Raw genomic sequence first — 23055 nt, forward strand, 5'->3', positions numbered from 1 at the left:
TACATGAATAAGCCTTCCTGCATGCAGACATAAGATTTGCATGTAACTAAGCGTGACTTTCAAACTCCAAACAACTGGCAATAGAGAAGATACACTTGGGTTCAAAATTTGCAGGCAAAACTTTTGGCCTAAAGGTGAACAGGGTGCGACCTGGAGAGGATGATGGCGTCTACACATGCAGAGCTGTGAACTCATTTGGGCGATGTGAAGCTTCGTGCATCCTCACTGTCACACGTAAGCAATTTACCTTAAGGCTGGTTCACACTATGTCGCCATATCTCGGCGTTGATGCCACAATACTTTGGTGATCGTCAATAATAACAATGTTCACACTTTCACAGAACTATCTGCGTTTGCATCAGGAAATACTCTGTGACGTAGTGTTGTCATTTCTTTTTAAATTTTCATAAAGAAAGCTTGCTGTTTTTGCGTACTGGAATCAAACACTAGTCCCGCAGCGACTATCATAAACGGATATGAATAAATCCCACTTTCAGCGACAGCAAATTACCATCGCCGAAATGGTTACCATTTAAAAAGGCAGTCGTCGATGCTCGGCAAAATATCAGAAAAGTTTGACAGCTGCACACTTTCCCGACGTGTTCGCGATGCTTCGTCGATGCTATCAGTTCACGGTTCACATAACCGACGATGAACGCCGAAAGAAAAATGCTGACTAACGGCGATATAGTGTGAACCAGCCAGTACTTGGATGAAGCCTATAGTCTATTTCCTTAACGAATGCCTAGCTCATTACTTCCAGCAACTTTGTCTCATCAACAATGGACGTGCCGTGAGGTGGACAAGTTGTAATAGCTCTTATTCCTGGTTTCCGTTTGTAGGTGGCTATTATTGCTAATAGATCTTGGGAAAAAATGTCTATTCTAGTAAAAGAAACAGTTTTTCAAAGGGATTTTGTTCTAACACTTCAGGAGGCTTATAATAAAAGGTTGCAGCAGTTTCAAAGGGACCAACATAGCAAACTTGGCAGCATGTCTTGACTAAACGTGATTCTAGCGGTAAGCCTGGCAGTGTCTAGGATTCCTTTTATTTTTAATCTGATAGCCATCATGTGGATGTTTAAGAGGCTGGTTTTTAGGAACCAGACAGAGTTCTGAAACCAATGTGTTTAGCGACCTGGGGAAAGGCACAGAGCTTATGCATCTGAGGTTTGAATAAAATCGGTAAAAAATATGTGGAACAGCATTCACACGAACTAACAGACAGACAGACATGATGTGGGATTTATCAATACAAATACTAGACAAAATGACCTTAAATGAATGGTTAAATATTGTAATAAGTACTTTTATCCTCATATAGTCCACCAGCTAACTTGACACCAAGACCGCTTGTATTCGAATGACACAACAGGTATGACATAACGAATGACATAACCACTAGGTAATAAACACGGAGACAGCAATCCATGAGACAGCAATACTTGTACACAGAAATGAGTAATACTATTACATGCAGTACACAAGAGTAAATGATACAGGCTTATAAAATAATACATGCACGCATAGGTTACTATTATAGTAACCTAATATAATAGTAATATATACATAGACTACAAATATAACTAAGTATCGAGTGCCACTAGAGATTAAACACATTCAGCAGTTACCGACATGAACACAATTAGCCACATGTTTTGAGTTTTTTATGAAAACCATTTTGCAAAAGATTAAAGAAGCTACAACACCAAGATTGCGTCGATGAAATGGCTGATTTCTAAATACTTTTCGTACACGCACAAGATTCTATTAAGCGCTATAGCATGTAATGCAACTCAACTGTCAGTGATTCTATGGCCACAGCGGATGCTGCCAAAGACGTCCAAATGGAGACAGACAGCCGGCCCAAAAAGGTATTCAAAGAGATAGACGTGGAGTATCCTGATTTAGACAAGAAACCCTACTTTGAGTTTGCCCTTCGTGACAGATTCATTCAAGAGCACGACACCTTCAAGCTAACTTGTACTTTAGAGGGATTCCCGCAGCCTGAAGTAAGTTTTATGTGTTCATCTGTGTTTCCTGTAGATTGAACGATTTCTGTAAAGCTCTCTGCCAAGTTGATGGCATCGATAGACCACAGAATACATGTTCAGTTTCTTGAGCAGGTTATGTGGTTTCATGGTAACAAGGAAATAACAAACAGCCCGAGGTACAGTGTGCTGTATTCATCTGGTCGGTGTAGCATTGAAGTGATGAATGCAGAAGCGCATGACTCTGGCAGATACACATGCAGAGCAGTGAACAGTCTCGGAGAAGCCGAGTGCTCTTGCGTTGTCAATGTTGAAGGTGAGTTTTGGCTTCTTAAGGTTCTAACATAGCTAGCTGGCCAATAAACATGCGAGGTCTGCTGGTACAACTTGTACTAACTTACTAGTATCTATCTAGTCCATCCAAGGTAAAACCTTTGTAGGTGGTTAAACCATCCTACAATTTACAAGAATGAAATTTGGAGGGTAACATGAAAAAAAGAATGTATCACTTCATCCTAATGTATTCCATGTAGACAAAGGGGTTTCTTGTTCCCTTAGGGAGAAACCTAATCCCTTGCGTGTATCAAACGTGTGAGCTACATCAAAAGTGACCTCGTTGACAATTACTGGCAAAAACTGAAACATTTCGAGTTAGAGCCCTCACTACAGCCAACAGAGAGAAGCACAACTTTCATCATACGAGTTTAAACTAGTTCAATACATTGCTTACACAGCTTTTCCAAACCTCTTTGTAATACATGTTAAACATACCCAGAGAGATCTCATCATCATGTGATTTTCATGAAATATTACAGAATCAGCCGGGTCTCGAATGACAACTGGTCGAGGTAGAAGGGCAACGAGTTTGCAGCCGGTCAGTTTTGGAAGTGGAGGATTCGTCCCATCCTCAGTCCCCAATTCCAACAGATTAAGTAGGTTATCCAGTCAACAAGATAGTATTGTTTCTACCTCCTTCAGCAACACCTCCTCACCACGGAGCAGAGGTGTAGCTGACTTTGATACCAGATACACATCAACGTCTAGCAATGATGGTTAGTAACTAGCACCATTTTTGAAATTTTATAAATCGTGTAAATTTACAAAGATGCATTCCAAACTATTTATTATAAATACAGGTTTCGACATCACCACTGAGTATTCAAAGAGAGTGCGAAGGAATGTTGGAGGATTCTCCGATGAGAGTCCAAGGTTTAGAAGAAGAGCAGGCTCAGGTATTGATGCTAACAATCATTGATATATATATATATCTTGATTGGCTTCTCTCATACCTGGATTGGCTAGTGCTGTTCTACAAATTACACTGCTCTGATACACTGTCCTGTTTTCTTTTAGCAAGGATGTCTAAATAACTGTCAAGAAAGCTCTTGAAACCATCACAACAAAAACTATGAGTTAGTCAAACGTAATTGCCATATTTTTAGTATTAGTATGAGCTGTAAGCAAAAACAGCTAAATCACTGAATTCACCATCTTAAAACTAATAAATAAACGGTGAACTTCATATGTTGGTCATTATTAACTTGTTCTACATGTCAGTATAACTTTGCAGATATCCTTCTACTACTTGTCCTCAGTGCTTTACTAATCTTCTACTACCACACTAATGGTTTGTACTCTGTCTGTCACAAGATCACCCTTACCTGGTCTCTAATGACCTTGACCCAGGCCTCTTCGTATAAATGTATTCGCTATACCTTGATAATTGTTCATTTTAGTGGAATGCGGAGTCATCATCCCCACACTATGCACAGCCAACTTGCAATTGTCTATAACTAATGCTTCTATGGTTGTATCATTGCATGATTTGAGACAAAGAATTGTCTGCAATTTCATGATGCCGAACTTGTGACTGTTCATTTGTAGAGCAAAGGTTCGTGAGCATGAGTAGCCGAGCGATCCAGAATGATGCGCCACCACGATCAGGAATAATGAGTAGGGGTGTCAAGGACATTTCATCTAATACATATAAAAAAGGAAATGTTACAGTTAAAACAACGAGGTCGGTGCGATTTCAAGAGTTGTAAGATAGGCTATACTGTGTAGCTACTGATAAGTGGGAATTCGCTATATAGACAAACAATTGTGGAATATAGCCAACTGCAATATTTCGTACATTTTTAAATGCTCTCTATAAGCGTTGTGTTAATGCATTTATTATAGTTATCCATTTCCGTATGATTCTATGGGCTGCTTTATCTTATTATGCTGTTTTATCCAAACAAGACTCACAAGGAGGGTAGAACTTATATTTGAGTGAACTGGTATCTTTCTGAATATAGCTTATGTAAACACTGATCACCTCTTCCTCCTCTCTTTCTTCCGCGTCTTCTTTTTGCTGTCTTTTTTGTGTTTGTGCTTCGCCTTGCGCTTCTGCCGTAAAAGAGAAAGCAGGTACCCTAGTATGTCTAAATGTCTTAAATGTCTACATTGCTATATACATAACTACCCTAGAACACTTATATTTCGCTAGTATTTAGTTTCGTGAGTAGTAAACAGAGTAAAATTTCGCTGCAACTTAATTTCGCAGCTCTGATGAGTGCGAAAATATAGTGATGTGAAAATAAATGCAGTAGAACAAGCATAACTAGATTCCTCAGGTTCAGTTCACTGATAAAAACATTTTTTAATTTGGGACTAGTTTATAATTGTGAACTACAGGTAGTATGGTGTGGGTGAGATCGATAATGCAATTTGATCGCTTGCTGCCACTTGTTTCTTGGACTATCAATGAACCAAGCTATTTAATTTCACGTTTTCGCTGGTTCGTTATGATAGTTTAGTTTCGCACATAAAATTTTCGCGAGAGGATGACTCCGCGAAAGTTAGATGAGGCGAATACATAAGTGTCCTAGGGTATGTCAAATGACTTCTTATTATTACCCGTTTTTAACTACATAGACACTTTGCCAAACTCAAGAGAAACATTTGCTATAAGAGCTCACATTTGCTGTAAACAGTTGAAGCAGTGCAACGCGCAGCGATAAAACTGAAGCGATGGATGCGCTACAATGTCGACTTAAACAATGATCTATTCTGTTCAAATGCACTAGTTGACCTGAGCCAATGACATCTCAAAGTTATCTTTGACTAATTATGGCTCCGAATATGAATGAATACCCACCTTTTTAACATTATGAGAAAGTGAACACGCAGTCTGTGTTCCATCGATGGGTGTTGGTGGAAGAGCGGGCATCCAACAATCCTCCGAGTCGGGAGTGCCAGGTGATCTAGGAATTTCAGCATCATTTGGATCGAGCATATTTTCAGGCTGAACTACGTTTTCAAGTGCAAGAAGGCTCGTGCTACCGTCTAACGCTGCTCCTTGATCACCCTGATCAGCGCAATGAATTTGTGATGTTTGAATGGTAGAGTCCACCGCTGGAGACGCATCATCAACTGAACTGTCTGCATTTGACCACCTTGTCTTTCGTTCCTTGTATCTATCTTTTTTAGGTACAAATTTAACCTTTTTCACTTGCATGGATTCAGACTGCGTGTCTACAACTGGATCCTTTGGGTTCTCATAGACAGAAGCTACATCTCTGCTCTGGGAATATTTATCTTGCAATTGTAAAAGTTTTGTGTTAGATTCTATTTGAGCATCATGGTTGGTGCCAGCATCAGCTTCAATCTTCGACTCATCTAAAACGATAACTACCAAGCTCGAATAGGGTATATTAACTCTTTCGTCACTGCATTAAATTCGCTATTCTGATCAAATTAATTCAAACGGATTTTCGAAAAATCGATATACCGTTAGTATTTATGCAATATATCGAGAATCAATGCAGATATTGTTTACTGTAAAATGCATCTTATTCAGAACAAAATTCTCTACATGATAAGTATAAAATTGTTTAGTGAATCCCACTCTCGCAAAATCTCTGACACTTCCTTTGCATTGAACGCGATGAATTTCTTATTGCCATCACAATACCGATCTGAAAAATTTCTCGTTTTGAAAAATGACTAGAAATGGAATTGCTTATCAATTATCAAACAGGTTTTTGATTGGTTGCTTTGGAATTGGCAACAAGGTTGTTTCGTTGGAGAAAAAATTTGATTGGTCTAGCTAATGTGTGGGCTTCGTAATGAAAAGTCAAGTAATTTGAAATTACTTGGGAAAGATAATTTAGTCTCAAATAGTTGATTGTGTTTGTATAATAAAAAGATACAGCAGCTGTCCGCAAGAGTATGGTTTTACTATCAGTTGTATGATAAATAGAGACATACACGTCACAGATCTATGCAATATAAAAGGAGAGAGGGGCAAGATTTAACACAAAAGAAATGATGCTCTTACCATCCTTCCCTAATAAAGTTAAGATTTATGGTACTATGTGTGGAGAATAGCAGTTGATTACTAAGATAACCAGCGTAAACATACAGATTCACCTGTTCAAAGTTCAAATTTTTAAAGACCGCACACACTATCGCTCAAATCGACGATTAGCTGCGCAATTACCGCAACGATGCGCTACTACGAAGTCATTTTGCGATGAGTGACCAACGTAACCGTTTCTAGCAATCGTTGATCGCAACTGTTAGCATCTTGATTGGCTGTTTGTTGACCGCATCGAATCCAATTTCAACAGTTATGAAAATTGTTGTAATTAATAATTCGCAAGCATGGCGATGAACTACGCTCATGATGAATTGCAGACATGTAATCAGATAATTAAAAGATAACAAAAGGACCAACGATATAACCAATGCAATTTCATAATTTATAATTGGTTGTTGGTTAGCGATCACCTACAGCTAATCGTTCAGTGTGTACACCTTATCGTTGGTGATGACGTAAAAACAGCTAATCGTTGCAGTCCATCGCACAGCTAATGACTTGAGCGATAGTGTGCACGGGCCTTTAGAGAGTTTAGCGCACACTGCCTCCTAGCAGTGAAGCGATAGTGTGCACGATCCTTTAGAGAGTTTAGCGCACGCTGCCTTCTAGCAGTAAAGCGATAGTGTGCACGATCCTTTAGAGAGTTTAGCGCACACTGCCTTCTAGCAGTAAAGCGCTTTGCCTATTGCAAATCCTACTTAGAGAATTATCATAGCGAATGATATTCGAGATGCCAGTCTCTACTCATTGTTTTAATTTGCAAATCATGGGAATAAAAAACAACAATATATTATTAAACAGTTTTCAGATAAGACAAGTGATAATACATTCCTATCTCTTACCATCTCTAATAGCTATTCAAATGCTGTGGAAATTAGAATCAACTAGCAGCTAGGTTGTTCAGGCATACAAAGCTGTACCTCGCATCACTAATACCAGGCATATAGAGCTGTACCCCGCATCACTAATACCAGGCATATCGAGCTGTACCCCGCATCACTAATACAAGATAAGAAAGAAATACCATCAGTTTCTGACTCGGATGAGTCCGATGAAGAATCTTGGAAAACGGCTTTGAAGAGGTCAACTGGTGCCTTTTCGCCTAATGGTAAAGTCTTTGGGCCTGAGGGCACCTCCTCCAGCCCCTTAGACTCATCTGGCTTCTCGGTAAGTTTTATGTTTTCGTGCTGCCCTAAGGGGATTATTTAGCAAAACCTTGTTATAACAAAAACTGTCCAAAAATTGAAAATTGAGTGTGATACAAGTGTTATCGGTCATGATGAATGCATGCGTAGACATCACTCACTTCGCTCTTCTGGTGCTGTAGTCAGAGATTCAAGATCCAGGAAGTTATATGCAGAAATCTTGTCTTTATAAACTGTTGGTAATCCGACAAGCTGAGAGCTGCGTATAAATAATCATATCTCGTTAGTTACGATTCCATAGCCAGATGAAATTCTGAATCTGATGACCTTGAGAAGTTATTTTCTTCCATTTACTATTTAATATTAGTCAAACTAAAAAACTTGACTGCAAATTTAATTCCAGAATTCAAGATAATTGAAACAAATATACAACAAAGTTGGGTTAAATAGAAAATATATGTTAGAGATAGGAACATTGACATATAATGATTTAAGAGACTTACTCTGGATATGGGTCAGGATTAAGAGACTTACTCTGGATATGGGTCAGGATTAAAAGACTTACTCTGGATATGGGTCAGGAATGTTGAATCTTTTACAGAGAAGGCGATGTGGATGCCACTCGTATGTCTCCCTTGTTAATTTACCAAACATGCTCATACGTACCGCCTCTTTCTTGTCATCTAGTAGGTCCTCTGCTTCTTCATCAACTCTCACGCTCACCTAATCACAAGATGCACAGTTAAATTGAGAACTCTAAGACAAAAATCTTTGTAAGAATATAGGAAAAATACTATAAGAGTGATAACATATAAGAGTGATAACATATAAGAATGATAACATATAAGAGTGATAACATATAAGAGTGATAACATATAAGAGTGATAACATATAAGAGTGATAACGTATAGCAGTGATGATGTAAGATCGTCAAACTAGATCTCTCAAGAATTCACCCACCTTACTATCGTCTTCTTCGTCGGTTTGTTTGCTTCTTGTAAAGCGGCTGGCCATAACTCCTGACAAATCCTTAAAGAATTTTCCAGATCGCTCAAATTCCTCGCGCTCACGCGCTTTATCGCGCTGACGGTAGTCTGCAGGAGCCACTTTGCCATACGCGTCTACAGAAGACTGAATGCATAAAGACCATGACCCAAGTTTGCATTGAAATAATTGGCTAGTCTCTGTTGGAGATGAGTTGTCTACGAATGAAATGATTAAATTTCCAAGCTTCTGCTATTATCAGATTTATGAGAAGTAAAAATAAGATTTACGAAGGAATAAACTATCACTCTCTCATCACATCAGGTATCAGCCATTCCACATTTTATTAGGTTTAATTTGTTCAAAATCAATAACGAGGTTTCTATTGTCACTTTATTCTACAGATAGGTAGATGGAAAGGTAACCCAGCCAATGCAGGAGTCAATCAGTGCTAAGATGGAGGTGTTGATAGATATCCACAGAGCTTAGCTAATTCTGATTTAGAACGAACGAGTTTTTAACCACCGTAATACCTCTAATTGAATGCCACCTCTATTTAAACGCCACCTCTATTTGAACGCCATCTCTATTTGACTGCCACTACGAGAGAAGGGTTGACAAGTAAAGCGCCACCCTCTATTTGTTCCATAATTTATAGCTGCTAACATTCTAGAGAACAGATAACAATCTGAAGTACTGATAACCATATAAGACGCTGATACCTATAGATACGCCATTGTTTTTTTTTTTTGAATAATCATGTACTCAGCACTCACCTCGATCACCTGATCGCTTCAGTAATAAATATCTTTCATATCGGGCTTGCTTTTCCGGGTTCTTTGCAAAAGGTTTAAAGTCAACACTTTGTTTGTTCAGAGGTTCTGTTGATCTCATGGGTGGTAATGGAACCTCATCCTACACAAACAAGATGGCAAAAGACTACGGAGTACTCTTTTCTTACCAGCAGTTTAGCACACCGTCACAAATATATGGCTGCCAACAAAACAACTAAATATATTAGAGCGGACTTCATATTGTATGAAGATGACAATCGTAACAATCCAATTGTATGAATAACTCCAAGCCTATCACGTCTAAAGCCTGGTTCCCATATACGTAGCAAAGCACCGGCGGTAATATCGCGCAGCAAAACACTTGCGGTGCTCGGCGCAGTTTAATGTTCACATAAAAGCCACATCGTTAATAATATCGTAAACATAATTGCGTAATCAAATAAAATGTTCGATCGCCATGCCGTTCTTATAATGGTGACCTTTACCCGTGCATTTCGGGAAGGTTTTGCCTGCGGCCGTTTGCGAAATTTGAACATGCGCAATCTCTTGCGTTGACCGCCGGCATCCACCAGCGGTGCACTGCGATCCGCGGCATGTAGGTTCCCATTTTACCGCAATAGCCTGCGGTGCTGTCGCCGGTGCTTTGCGGCATATATGGGAACCAGGCTTTAAGCACCGTGTACACTGCAGCCTATGCATAGACTAACTCCCTCAACATACCTCAACATATTGTTGATTATCTGATGGTTTGGCCTCATTGAGATTGGTTGGAGTTTTGTGACCTTGACACAAAGGTTCAACTTGCTTGCTTTCTTGTTTGTCTGAGACAGGAGGGACACCTACTAAGACCCAAATATAAAACTAAAAGAAATTGTTTGGCCAATGAAAACCAGCCTTGACCTAGAAACATTGCGGTAACACCTCTAAACAATGCAACACCACGCTTTAAAGGCACCTTTACACTAGGCAAGTTTGTGAGAAATCATGCAGTTCAAATATTCATTTGTAGACAGTGTATAGACAGTGTGTAGACAGTGTAAACAATGCTTGCGAATGCAGTAATTGACAGCAATTTACCTACACTGAGTCGAAGCAATTTCCTGCAAACTGATAACCAATAATGAATAATAAATTGCTTTAAATCTTTAGCAAATAAACATTCTGTATCGCCAGTAATGTCTGGCAAATTGGTTCATACCTACATTGTCTAGTTTATGGCACTTTAAAAAAATAAATAGAGAGGACAACTACTGATTTGTCATTATTAATAGTGATGGTAAACAAATCAAACACGGCAAGCCACAAGCTGACTCGTTTTTCTTAAAAAGAATTCAAGACAAGCATCAAGTATTTTAATCGTCTTATGTAAATATACTTTAATGGCTATAGAATACTGCCCATTTATTATATCCTCATGATTTCAGCAGACAGAGGTCTTACATTAAAGAAGTGGAAGTGACTCCGATAAGTAGGGTATCCTAGCTCTACAGAATACCTATCAGGACAGTTCTAGACTAAACATCACATATGATTTTCATTAACTGGATGTCTTAAATGTAAAAAAGCCACCAACATAAACATAGACAAAATAAAAACCATCTGCCATTCATTATTGCTGTATTGAAAAGGTCAGGACAACTCTTTAATTCATAAAAAAGGTAGTGAACAAATATAAAAGTACATTTACCTTGACCTGCTTCACCTATAATGAGACCTCGCAACGTCTTATCCAGTTTGCCGTAGAGCTTAGGTAGCTGTGACACTCCTGTGACAGCCGCGCAAGGTCGATAACCCCTTGGCAGTTCAGGAACTGTATAGCTCTCTTTAGCGCCATCATTCTTTTGGGCCAGACAAAACCCTTCCAATATTCTCGCCGACTGGTAAATCTTCGATGACTGACTGTGTTTATCTAAAGAGGTGCCAACATGGACATACATGTACTATACAGGTATACTGAGATAGTGCATATCAGTTATAGATAGAAGTTAACAAGACCAGAGAGATGTAACATCAGCAGTTATGGCATTGAGACAATACTGAATCAGTGAAGTCGTTCTCTCCAACAAGTTTTATACAGTTAAACCTTGACATAGAAACATAGTTCATTCTATGACCTGCTTTGTGAGTCAAACCGTCGTTCATTAAATAAAATGTTCCCATGAGAACACAACTTAATTTGTTTAATTTGTCCCTCAGTACAACAATCTACAATAACACTCTAATAAATATTGTAGGTACTATAATAACATATAATAAATACATTTTATAGGAAACTTTGATAAGACTGAATCAATAAAGATCGATAACGAGGTTTCTACTGTCACTTTATTCTACAGATAGGTAGATGGAAAGGTAACCTGGCCAATGCAGGAGACAATCAGTGCTAAGATAGAGGTGCTGATAGATATCCACAGAGCTTAGCTTACTCTGATTTAGAACGAACAAGTGCTAATTTAACTTGACTTATATAGCATTTTCTTCCTATATTCTCTGTTTATTCCATACTATGTTTGTAACATCTCAACTCCTATCTCTCCACTTTCTCTCACTTCAAACTTTATTTTCTTCACACAACCTCTCCTTATAAAAAACTTGTTGATGTCAGATGTTGGAGGCACATACAGTAGGGGGTATAATCAAACTTTCTCAAATTTTACTTTGAAAGATGAAAGGCTTGTACTTTAAGGCGCTGGTAAGTTGAGGTTTGACTGTAATCCTTACACTAAATTAAGAGCATGACGAAGTTTTGTGGATGGAAGAAATCAGGTGCCATAAATCAAGAAGACTCACCAGAAGGTTTGGTGAATGTGTGCAGATCAGTTGGTTCATCACTGAGAGTCATGTCGTAATTAGACATGACTTCTTTTCCATATATATCACCATCTTCATCCTCCTCCTCTATGCCCACTCCAAATGCCTACAATAGCAATCTAGAGTGCTTATTGCTATGGTAACATCTAGAGTGGTTATTTCTATGGTAACATCTAGAGTGGTTATTGCTTTGGTAACATCTAGAGTGAGTATTGCTTTGGTAACATCTAGAGTGAGTATTGCTTTGGTAACATCTAGAGTGGGTATTGCTATGGTAACATCTAGAGTGGGTATTGCTATGGTAACATCTACAGTAGTTATTGCTATGGTAACATCCAGTGTGGTTATTGCTATGGTAACATCTACAGTAGTTATTGATATGGTAACATCCAGAGTGGTTATTGCTATGGTAACATCTACAGTAGTTATTGCTATAGTAACATCTACAGTGGTTATTGCTATGGTAACATCTACGGTAGTTATTGCTATGGTAATGTCTAGAGTGGTTATTGCTATGGTAAGGTCTAGAGTGGTTATTGTTATAGTAACACATCCAAAGTACATGTAGTTATTGCTATGGTAATATCCAAAGTGGTTATTGCTATGGTAACATCCAGAATAGTTATTGCTATGGCAACATCCGCATTGGAAGTTTCTACAAAAAGTTAAACTAGAAGTTCATAAAAAATTGAAGCAAATTATGTCCCTGATGGAAAATTACAGTGGGTGTTCCTTGAGGTTTAATTAAAAATTAATCTATTAATATCTGATTCCAAAGAATCATCAAGTCAAAATCTTCAACATATCCAAACATTTCAGAAGTACAGTTCATAAAAGCCAGAAATCAGTCAAAAGATTAACTACTGTGGCTCAATATGGCTCAATCAGATATAACCTAATGTCAACTTTCATGGAACAATAAATTATATGATTGATATTAGCAGCTTATTGGTAAGAACAAGTTTACCTTGAAACAATGAAAAACCAACAATATGGTGAACTGGCTTACTCAAGGATAATTCACAAAGTTGACCCTTTAAACAGCTCAGCGTTTGGTTTCACGCTTAGCACCGCAATGCACACACGCAGAAGTAGACTATGTGGACAAAAAATTTCATTTTCATGATTTATTTAAGAAAGTTATAATTATGCTGCATTTATTTTTAGATCAATTCTGCGAATTTCGCTGCAACATTTGGGGGGCTTTTCGCTGGCATTTTTGCTACATTTGTTCTTCGCACCATGCTGCTCGCTGATGGGATTGCTGCAAAGGGTTGTTAGGTTCTTCTTTTTCCACTTCATATTCTCTATCTTCTTCAAGCTCTTCTCTCTCCTTCTTAAGAGAATTTCCAATCCCGTTCCTCTGCAGACTTACATGACCCTTGGAGTCTTGTTAGCATTGCTGTATCTAAGATTTTTCTTGAATTGCTACAATTACTAAGTTGATCAAACTTGTTCAAATACTAATATTAATGTTTTTTCTGGTTGTTGCTCTCGTGTTCAGCTACGACAGGTAGCTCTCGTGTTCAGCTACGACAGGTAGCTCTCGTGTTCAGCTACGACAGGTAGCTCTCGTGTTCAGCTACGACAGGTAGCTCTCGTGTTCAGCTACGACAGGTAGCTCTCGTGTTCAGCTATGACAGGTAGCTCTCGTGTTCAGCTACGACAGGTTGCTCTCATGTTAAGCTACGCTGGGTAGCTCTTATGTCAAGCTACGCCGGACAATTTGGGCAGATCAACAACCAGTATTCATTTCAAGATAGCTGATTTTAGAGATAGAACATTTCTCATAGTGCCCAAAGTAAATGAGGCAGGCGATGACAACAATAGACGACATGAAGTATTTTTGGTGGTAAATATCTAAATTAGTGAATAAATTGAAAGCTTATCAAGTTATTTCTTTTTTGTAACAACAAAGAAATAACTAGGATAGAAATCAAGCTTTGGATCAACTGCAAAAAACTTATGCGCGACTAACCATCCCATTGAAGCATTACCAAGGAGAGATCATTGTGAGAATATACAATAATAATATGATATGCAAACATAATTGTTTATCTACGCCTCCTTACCTAGTTTATTCCTGTTGTTTATTTGATGAAAATTTAATCAGATAAAGCAAGGTGAGTTTCTTGTTAATTCGATGAGTTGGATTGACGACAGTAATTTTCACTCTTTCTTTCCTTATAACTGTCAATTAACTGGAAATTTTCTTGGGCTTAAATTAAAGAAATAACTTGTTACAAACTTTAGTGTATCAGTTCAAATATGAGTTCCTGGGAAAGGTTAGATCGGTGGCTACGTGGGGCCTCTTACCTGTCCGCTAATGCCTTTACGATGACCTCCAAATGTTAACCTCTCCTCTTCCACTGCACTGCTCTTTGGTTTACGACCAGCAGCTAGAGATGTGTATCCTATTCCGTGTAAGTCATCCTTAGCAGCGAAATCTACTGGATTCATGTCTTTTGGGGCAAAGGTCAGGTTGTTCACAAACTCATCTGAGTCACTCTCAGAGCTGCCTGCTGCCTACAAATAACAAATTAAATCGCTGACAACAAGAATGGGTCATCTTTAGAGGCCATAGAGGAACAAATTTTAGAGCAAACTTTGTGAGATGTAAAAGCTGAGCAATAAAAGTAATGATAACCAAAACCACACATCTAAAATAGCGCCTTGTATAGATGGCTAAGTATAAAAATTAACTCCACAGTGCATCAAGTTATGTACAGTCATACTTCGACTTACGAGCTTAATGCGTTCCGAGACTGAGCTCGTATGTCAATTCACTCGCATGTTGGTGCAATTTATTTATATATAGAACAATTGAATATATATTGATTGGTTTCCATACTCTAAAAAAGTGCAAATAAAACCCTCAAAACAAAATATTGTAACAGAAAGAACATGTTGGTTATTGTCCTAACTTACCACATGCTTTCAAAAAGCAACAAATAAAAAATAATGCAAGGAAATGTGATTAATTAAAATGTAAAATTAAATACATACAATAGCAGCTAACACTAGCATTTGCCAGAGAGGGAGATATAAATTATCCTTCATTACAACAGTTGACTTTGATCATTTTGGATTTTATCAGTCTTAAAAGACAAACTTAGAAGCAAACCTAAAAGCAAACTTTCATTTTCACCTTAGCGTAATTAAAATTTCATCGGCGTTCATAGTTTCTCGCGGGTTAGTTAATTTTCCCTTTGTTTCGCTTTCACGACTAGCCTGCCGTTTTAAGATAAACCTATCTAAGGATGTTTGCCTTTGTCGCCCTTTCAACATGTTGCGATTAGGACGAACACAGGTGTCATCATAAAGGGTTAATGCACGACCACTAGCAAACTTGTCCGAATGTCTATTTTTATAGTTTTGAAAGATAGCACCGGCCTTTTCACATAGTGCATCGTTTTGGTTACGCTGTCACCAGCCAATTGTTTATCTTTTATTCAATGCCTGAGCAGTCTCTCCATCAACGGTCATGAAGATCGCTGCGCCGTTTAAAAACTATGGTTAGTCCTTTTGCGAACTAAATGCCCTGAATATAATCCTTCTGATTGATAATTGTGGATGTATTTCTGTCATATTGCTGAGCTAGCTCAATCACGCATACACATTTCGCATATTTTTCAATAATTTTCCGTTTAATATTATTTGCTTTTTCTTTGAATTATCTTTCATTTTACCGACAAACTTTCGGTCTACACACAATACTTTTAAGTCACATAATTCTGCAGTGAAAATCGCGCACAAAAAACACAGTACAAAAGTATAACCTGAGCAGTTGAAAAATACAGAGTGGTGCTGTTCTCATAAACACCTCCGGCATACTTGGCAACTGACTCACGTGCTCGTATCTCAAACATGGCTCGTATGTTAGTGCTAACACTTGCTTAAAAGCTGGCTCATATCTCGAGTTTCTCGTACGTTGGAGCACTCGTAATTTGAAGTAATACTGTAATGCGTAAGGACACTATTCAAATAGACTAATCTAGACCATAGATCATGTAATACGAAAAATTTAGTTAATTTCATCCTTTATTAGATAAACTCACCATATCAGCTGTAGTAGGCAAGGTTATACTATACTCACCATATCAGCTGTAGTAGACAAGGTTATACTATACTCACCATATCAGCTGTAGTAGACAAGGTTATACTATACTCACCATATCAGTTGTAGTAGACAAGGTTATACCATACTCACCATATCAGCTGTAGTAGACAAGGTTATACTATACTCACCATATCAGCTGTAGTAGACAAGGTTATACCATACTCACCATATCAGCTGTAGTAGACAAGGTTATACTATACTCACCATATCAGCTGTAGTGGGCAAAGTTATACTATACTCACCATATCAGCTGTAGTGGGCAAAGTTATACTATACTCACCATATCAGCTGTAGTAGACAAGGTTATACTATACTCACCATATCAGCTGTAGTAGACAAGGTTATACTATACTCACCATATCAGCTGTAGTAGGCAAGGTTATACTATACTAACCATATCAGCTGTAGTAGACAAGGTTATACTATACTCACCATATCAGCTGTAGTAGGCAAGGTTATACTATACTCACCATATCAGCTGTAGTAGACAAGGTTATACTATACTAACCATATCAGCTGTAGTAGACAAGGTTATACTATACTCACCATATCAGCTGTAGTGGGCAAAGTTATACTATACTCACCATATCAGCTGTAGTAGACAAGGTTATACTATACTCACCATATCAGCTGTAGTAGACAAGGTTATACTATACTCACCATATCAGCTGTAGTGGGCAAAGTTATACTATACTCACCATATCAGCTGTAGTAGACAAGGTTATACTATACTCACCATATCAGCTGTAGTAGACCAGGTTATACTATACTCACCATATCAGCTGTAGTGGGCAAAGTTATACTATACTCACCATATCAGCTGTAGTAGACAAGGTTATACCATACTCACCATATCAGCTGTAGCAGACAAGGTTATACTATACTCACCATATCAGCTGTAGTAGACAAGGTTATACTATACTCACCATATCAGCTGTAGTAGACAAGGTTATACTATACTCACCATATCAGCTGTAGCAGACAAGGTTATACTATACTCACCATATCAGCTGTAGTAGGCAAAGCCGGACCCATAACACGCTGATTGCTCTTCTTATCTGCACGTTTCCGTTTGATTCGTGGTCCAATGCCTTGGCCTTGCTTCCATCCCATCAGCCTTAACAGCTTGATTGCAGCAGTGAAACTAATAACAAGGAGCCTGCATTAACATCCGTTACACTAGCCCAAGTCTACCTCCACATCCTGCTTGATGCTGTGTACATATCTCTGCATACATACTGTTAATGTAACATGGGATCCTGCTTGATGCTGTGTACATATCTCTGCATACACACTGTTAATGTAACATGGGATCCTGCTTGATGCTGTGTACATATCTCTGCATACACACTGTTAATGTAACATGGGATCCTGCTTGATGCTGTGTACATATCTCTGCATACATACTGTTAATGTAAGATGGGACAACTCTGTTCAACTTTTTTGTAAACTTTCATTCATCATGCGAATCCTTCAACTGATATCAAATGTTTTATATTACTTATAAGAACTATTGATACAACACATCAGATGAATAATAAAAAAAACTAATAAAGTAAATGCCTTAATAACGGGCAGTTTAGCGGATTGAAGCCTTAACAAAGTAGTGATTACAGCGATTACACCGAAAATTTATTAGACCTAATATCAAAGAAATAAGAGAGTGACATTTAATGCTTTCCTTTAAAATCGAACACTGAACACACAGTGAACACACAGTGAACCAATCATAAAGAAACTGCTAGTGCATAGAGTGCTAGAGCAAGACATTCAATACAGTTGAAATCAGTAACAATGCACCCGCTGGTTACATGAGGTGTGACACCAGTTAGTCAACAACATTATACATTTACTTTAGAGCAACTAGTCAGAGAAATAGTTCGTGAGTAAAGCTCCTTCTCTATTGAATTTTATATATATATGTGTAAAAGAATTCCTTTCATAATGTGTATCTAGGCTGTGAGAAAGCGTTTGTAGGTATTGATCAATTCAACTAACTCTGGTTCAAAGCCTATAACTCGCTAGCTATTCCGCCTTTCAAACAGACAATTCACACATTTTGTTGAGTAAATGCATATTTCCATGAATTTAATGAGATAGACAAAGCAAAGGTAGATTTGCATTGGAGACATAAAATTTTCTATAAAAGGACCAGCAATAGAGACTGAACTAGTGGTTCTTTGAGAAGTAAGCTGAATATCACGTATTAAGAACAAAGTTACCATTCAAATCTGATGCTGAGCAGTGAGCAGGTGGTACAACCACATACTGAATTCATACGCTGAAACTTAAAGGTTGACTTGCAACAAAATTCTTGCACAACATTACAGTTATTTGGTATCAAAAGGTTCACCATGTCTTACTCCGCTGTGTTGTAGGTACAAAATATGTAGAAATGTGATTACAAGCTCTTAAAATCTCAAAAGCGAACAGTTAATCGCGGCCATCATGAAAATGTAGATGATGATGATGCAGTTGAACACGATGTGTTTCTGTTTACACTGTTATGCCACCTCATTCATTGAAATACTTTCACAAATGAACTTCACGCATTTAATAAAACTATGGTTATTGTCCTTACGCGTCTATTTCATTATTATTGTAATGCTGTCACTCTGAGCAATGATATCTCAAAACCTAGCCTAAAAATCAGTTTAATTTTTTAACCTTAGCTGGAAGAGGTGAAAATCATCCTCTGATGAACATGAGGAGCCTGTTGGTCACATGTGATGGTTGAAAAGTATGCAGAAGTTGTTCGCGCCATTTGGCAAAAAATATGGGTCTCATGATCAGATTATGACTAGATGATTAGACCAAGCTGAAACAAAACTGCAAAGTAGCGAGCATCTATATTCGACAAGGGCTTTCCGGCAAAACCCGAAGTGTTTGTCACAAACTAGTGCTACGAGAAGTGTTATTTTTGAGCATTTTATTGGCCTCTCATTTCACATGATAACATCACGCGTCAAAACAATAACCACGTCGAGTTGAGTACGTCATCAAAATAAAGAGATTCTAACCTACAGCGGTTTTTTAACTGCTCATAATCACATTCCCACATATTTTGAACCTACAACACAGCAAAGTAAGACATGGTGAACCTTCTGATACCAAATAACTGTAATGTAAATTTTATTGCAAGTCAACCTTTAAGCTCTGGTAGTCGGATAAAAAAGGTCGAACCACTTTTTCATTTCTAGTAACTAACGAGAATGAAATATCATGATGTTAAGCAGCAATAAAAATGACAAATGAGGTCAGAGTTCAGCTCCTCCAGCAGCCATCAATCATTTACCCAATGGCATTAGCAATACGCACTCAGCATTTAGTCAGCACAAAACAGCTTTCAGGTTGTTCGCTTTAAAACCATTTGGGAGAGAAATAAAAGAACTGTTTGCACTGCCTATACACTCTAGACACGTGATGATGGATTGGATTTTAAACAGTATTATTTGTTGATGTTTAGGAAGGTCATAGGCTACAAACATTACATTTTCATGAATGTTGGGAATGATTTAGCTTCACAAAAGTCTAAGCCACATGGACAAGTTTCACATTGAGAGCCCAATGTGCACTATATGAAATGCCGCACTTGTATTGAAAATGATACGACCTGTCACGATTATTTTGAGTGCAGAGTCAAATATCTGCCTAAATGTTATATCGTAATTTAAATAATCGTATGTAGAGATGGACAAAGAAGAGGTTGGATTGCAATTGACAATTCTAAGGCAACACAAAAGTGAAGATATATTTGTGAGGAGTACATACTGAACTGGTTTAATAGCATCAGTAATGGCCTTGTTCAGCCCTGGAACCACCGGATCCCAAGCAGCCCTCTCATTATCTCCGATATCCTTCCTGAACGTATCAGTTGTCTGAATCTGGCGAGGAGCTATTCCAAATGCCTCAAGATCCTGCAACAGTGTTAGTATATCATTAGTGGCACGGTACAGAATAATAATATTGGTTATCGCTTCTTCAAAACATGTACTCGGAGTAAAATAATTTAAGTCATGTGTTAATTGCATAATCAGGGTTGTCTGGGACACATTATACAAACATATCTCTCTTTTTGAGCAAATACTATTATACATACATTGTACATATATAAAACTGACTGCTTGATACAGAGGAAAGTGTCAACATATGAGCATGACAGTATACAGGTCTATGAAGCTAGGATAGTATAAAGAGAGAGAGAGAGAGAGAGAGAGAGAGAGATGTAGATAGAGATGTAGATAGAGATGTAGATAGAGATGTAGATAGAAGGTCTATGAAGCTAGGATAGTATAGAGAGAGAGATGTAGATAGAGATGTAGATAGAGATGTAGATGTAGATAGAGAAATAGAGAGATGGAGAGAGATAGAGAGAATCTCAGCAGCATACGGTAATATGAAAGGGATTCAGGACAACACAGTAACAGAGAGTCATGACAACATAGTACCAGAGAAAGTCATGACAACATAGTACCAGAGAGAGTCAGGACAACATAGTACCAAAGAAAGTCATGACAGCATAGCACCAGAGAGAGTCAGGACAACATAGTACCAGAGAAAGTCATGACAACATAGTACCAGAGAAAGTCATGACAACATAGTACCAGAGAGAGTCATGACAACATAGTACCAGAGAGAGTCATGACAACATAGTACCAGAGAGAGTCAGGACAATATAGTAGCAGAGAGAGTCAGGACAACATAGTACCAGAGAGAGTCAGGACCACATAGTACCAGAGAGAGTCAGGACAACATAGTACCAGAGAAAGTCATGACAACATAGTAGCAGAGAGAGTCAGGACAACATAGTACCAGAGAGAGTCAAAACCATAAACAAAACTGCTATAAATAAACTTTTGGTATATGAATAAACCACCTCTTCATCCATATAGTCTTCTGGTCTCCCTGACTGACCATGAACATTCGATGAAGCATCATCAATTTTCTTACGACGCGAGGTGAAGGTCGATGGCGTCCAGCCTGTTAGCAAACAAGTACAGCTTAGATAAATGCACAATTCTTAACGCTTTGCATTGGCACCGTCTATATCCCTTATAGTATGTTTTGCTTCTGTAACTTTCAACTATTATTGAGGGTTGACTATAATATCTTCAAAAAGACAATGCATAACCAATAAGGTACGCCTGTCTCAAAGATACTCATATGTAAACATTACAAGTGCTTATATATCCACAAATAGAGAGATATTTGAATCAACATCAGAATATGTTACGGTGAGATCTTTGAAGACAACTGACAAATGAGAATGTTCATGTAGACCTACCTGACTCATGTATGTATAGGTAATCTCAAAGAACTGATTGTGATATAATATACCTTCGGCAGTGCCCACAGTGTTGTAGTAGCCAGCTGAATATCCACCAGTAAACGCTCCATGAAATCTTTCCCTTCCTTGCTTGTCTCTCACCTTCTGCGCTTTCAATTTGTTTTCATTAGCAAGTTTAGAGAGGGAACCATCTAAAACCATTGCTGCTATTTCAGAAAGGTAATTGATCCATCGGATTTCATATGTTCATAAATGCAATAGTTTTGACACACCACAGTAATAATAGTACAATCCCTGTATCTAAATTAATTAATAAAACATGCAGAAGTGTTATGAATGTCATCGAATGCTTCATGTCATGAAAACATTTTAAAAGGCAACAAAATGTTGTCTCAATGAAAATAGACATCCAAAAACCAAACATATAAATTATTTTTCCGCGCAACTCATGCAAGAGCAAACAACGATTTTAATGTGAAACTAGAAAGAGATTACTTAATACTGCTCAACAGGTAAAATCAGTATAACCAAGTATTTAATGATGAAGTGATGAACTGCCTACCACCATCTATCTGCTCTACAGGAGTGCCATATCCCACAAAATCTGTGTCAGTTTCACCAGACATGTCGCTAAAATTCTAAGGCCTGCTACAACAATTTATCACAGCAATGGTATGAGTCTGCTTGCCTCTACAAATACATAAACTACACATACAACGCTATCTGAATCTTTTATCCCAGAAATATGTAACATGACATATCGAGAGATAAGCCTTGATGTTGTTATCCTCTTTCGCTAGCTTGTTGATATACTTAATAGATGCAACTCTGACGCGCACGCAATATAAAAGTTTTAAGCTGATACAATTTTCAGTGTACAACTAATTTATAATACTCCAAGGTGAATTGTAGCATTAAACTGATCACCCAGCAGTCGACCTAGTTGAGAAAACCAAAAATGGGTGATAACAAACTCAATAATGATCTAAGATAAGTGCTAATTGGAAGAAGCTGATTAAAATATTAACTCAATATTCGTACATTGAGTATTTATTAATAGAGGTACTTGGGCTACTTAGGCTTTATGATCAGACACTATACTTGTTGCCATTGGATCGAAGTTTGTGATGCACAGACCCACAAACAGATTAACGCTATAAAAGAAAGTGAGATTTTCTCATGATTTTAACCTGACATAAGAAAATATGGTTAAAAGTATGGACTGGCATCGACGTACAACCTGCTTGACCTACATCCGACTGACTTTACGACCTTCTTTAACTTAGTTTTTTCAAAGTAATTGTTTGTCTAGTTTTGTATTTGTTGAGATGGTTTCAGTAACAAATAAAATGCAGTAAATTTATAATATATATATATATATTTCTCAAAGTTAGTGTGTATGTATGAATATATGTGTGTCGTACCAGCTATAGATATTAAAATCTTGGGACAAAGAACCCGTGACGCAGAAGATTTGATCTCGGAAAATCCTGTTCGCCAGTCCAACTGCCTTACTAATTAATCTACAAAAGCTTGATAGATTCGCTAGGCAATATAT

At 37.8% G+C, this 23055-nt stretch overlaps 2 protein-coding genes across 2 annotated transcripts in view; one reads left to right on the forward strand and one right to left on the reverse strand.

Moving 5' to 3' along the window:
- Nucleotides 1-4307, forward strand: part of LOC137391801 (twitchin-like) — a 105871-nt gene extending 101564 nt beyond the window's left edge. Inside the window, exons 83-88 of the mRNA XM_068078336.1 lie at nucleotides 115-234; nucleotides 1824-2011; nucleotides 2126-2306; nucleotides 2806-3042; nucleotides 3127-3222; nucleotides 3875-4307. Coding sequence (XP_067934437.1) covers nucleotides 115-234; nucleotides 1824-2011; nucleotides 2126-2306; nucleotides 2806-3042; nucleotides 3127-3222; nucleotides 3875-4035 — 983 coding nt within the window. The 3' untranslated portion in view covers nucleotides 4036-4307. The remainder of the gene's footprint in view (nucleotides 1-114; nucleotides 235-1823; nucleotides 2012-2125; nucleotides 2307-2805; nucleotides 3043-3126; nucleotides 3223-3874) is intronic.
- On the reverse strand, nucleotides 4307-22188 carry LOC137390829 (G patch domain-containing protein 1-like). The gene is made up of 16 exons (XM_068077145.1): nucleotides 22060-22188; nucleotides 21548-21688; nucleotides 21087-21190; nucleotides 19982-20127; nucleotides 17213-17354; nucleotides 14407-14616; nucleotides 12070-12196; nucleotides 10967-11188; nucleotides 10000-10118; nucleotides 9262-9400; nucleotides 8462-8622; nucleotides 8067-8224; nucleotides 7663-7760; nucleotides 7381-7548; nucleotides 5133-5653; nucleotides 4307-4381 (listed from the first exon to the last, which is right to left on the reverse strand). The coding sequence occupies exons 1-16, from the start codon at nucleotides 22121-22123 to the stop codon at nucleotides 4307-4309; spliced, it is 2595 nt and encodes an 864-aa protein (XP_067933246.1). The 5' UTR covers nucleotides 22124-22188.
- Nucleotides 22189-23055: the final 867 nt, after the last annotated feature.

The sequence above is a fragment of the Watersipora subatra genome, chromosome 3, assembly GCF_963576615.1.
Source record: "Watersipora subatra chromosome 3, tzWatSuba1.1, whole genome shotgun sequence".
Classification (NCBI taxonomy): domain Eukaryota; kingdom Metazoa; phylum Bryozoa; class Gymnolaemata; order Cheilostomatida; family Watersiporidae; genus Watersipora; species Watersipora subatra.

Excerpts from the sequence above, each read along its gene's own strand:
- LOC137390829 (XM_068077145.1), bottom strand. The coding sequence starts at position 22,123 with ATGTCTGGTGAAACTGACACAGATTTTGTGGGATATGGCACTCCTGTA. Across the intron at positions 20,128-21,086 it reads AAGACTATATGGATGAAGAG|GATCTTGAGGCATTTGGAAT; the intron begins GTGGTTTATTCA and ends ACACTGTTGCAG. Across the intron at positions 7,761-8,066 it reads ATTCCTGACCCATATCCAGA|CTCTCAGCTTGTCGGATTAC; the intron begins GTAAGTCTTTTA and ends ATTTATACGCAG.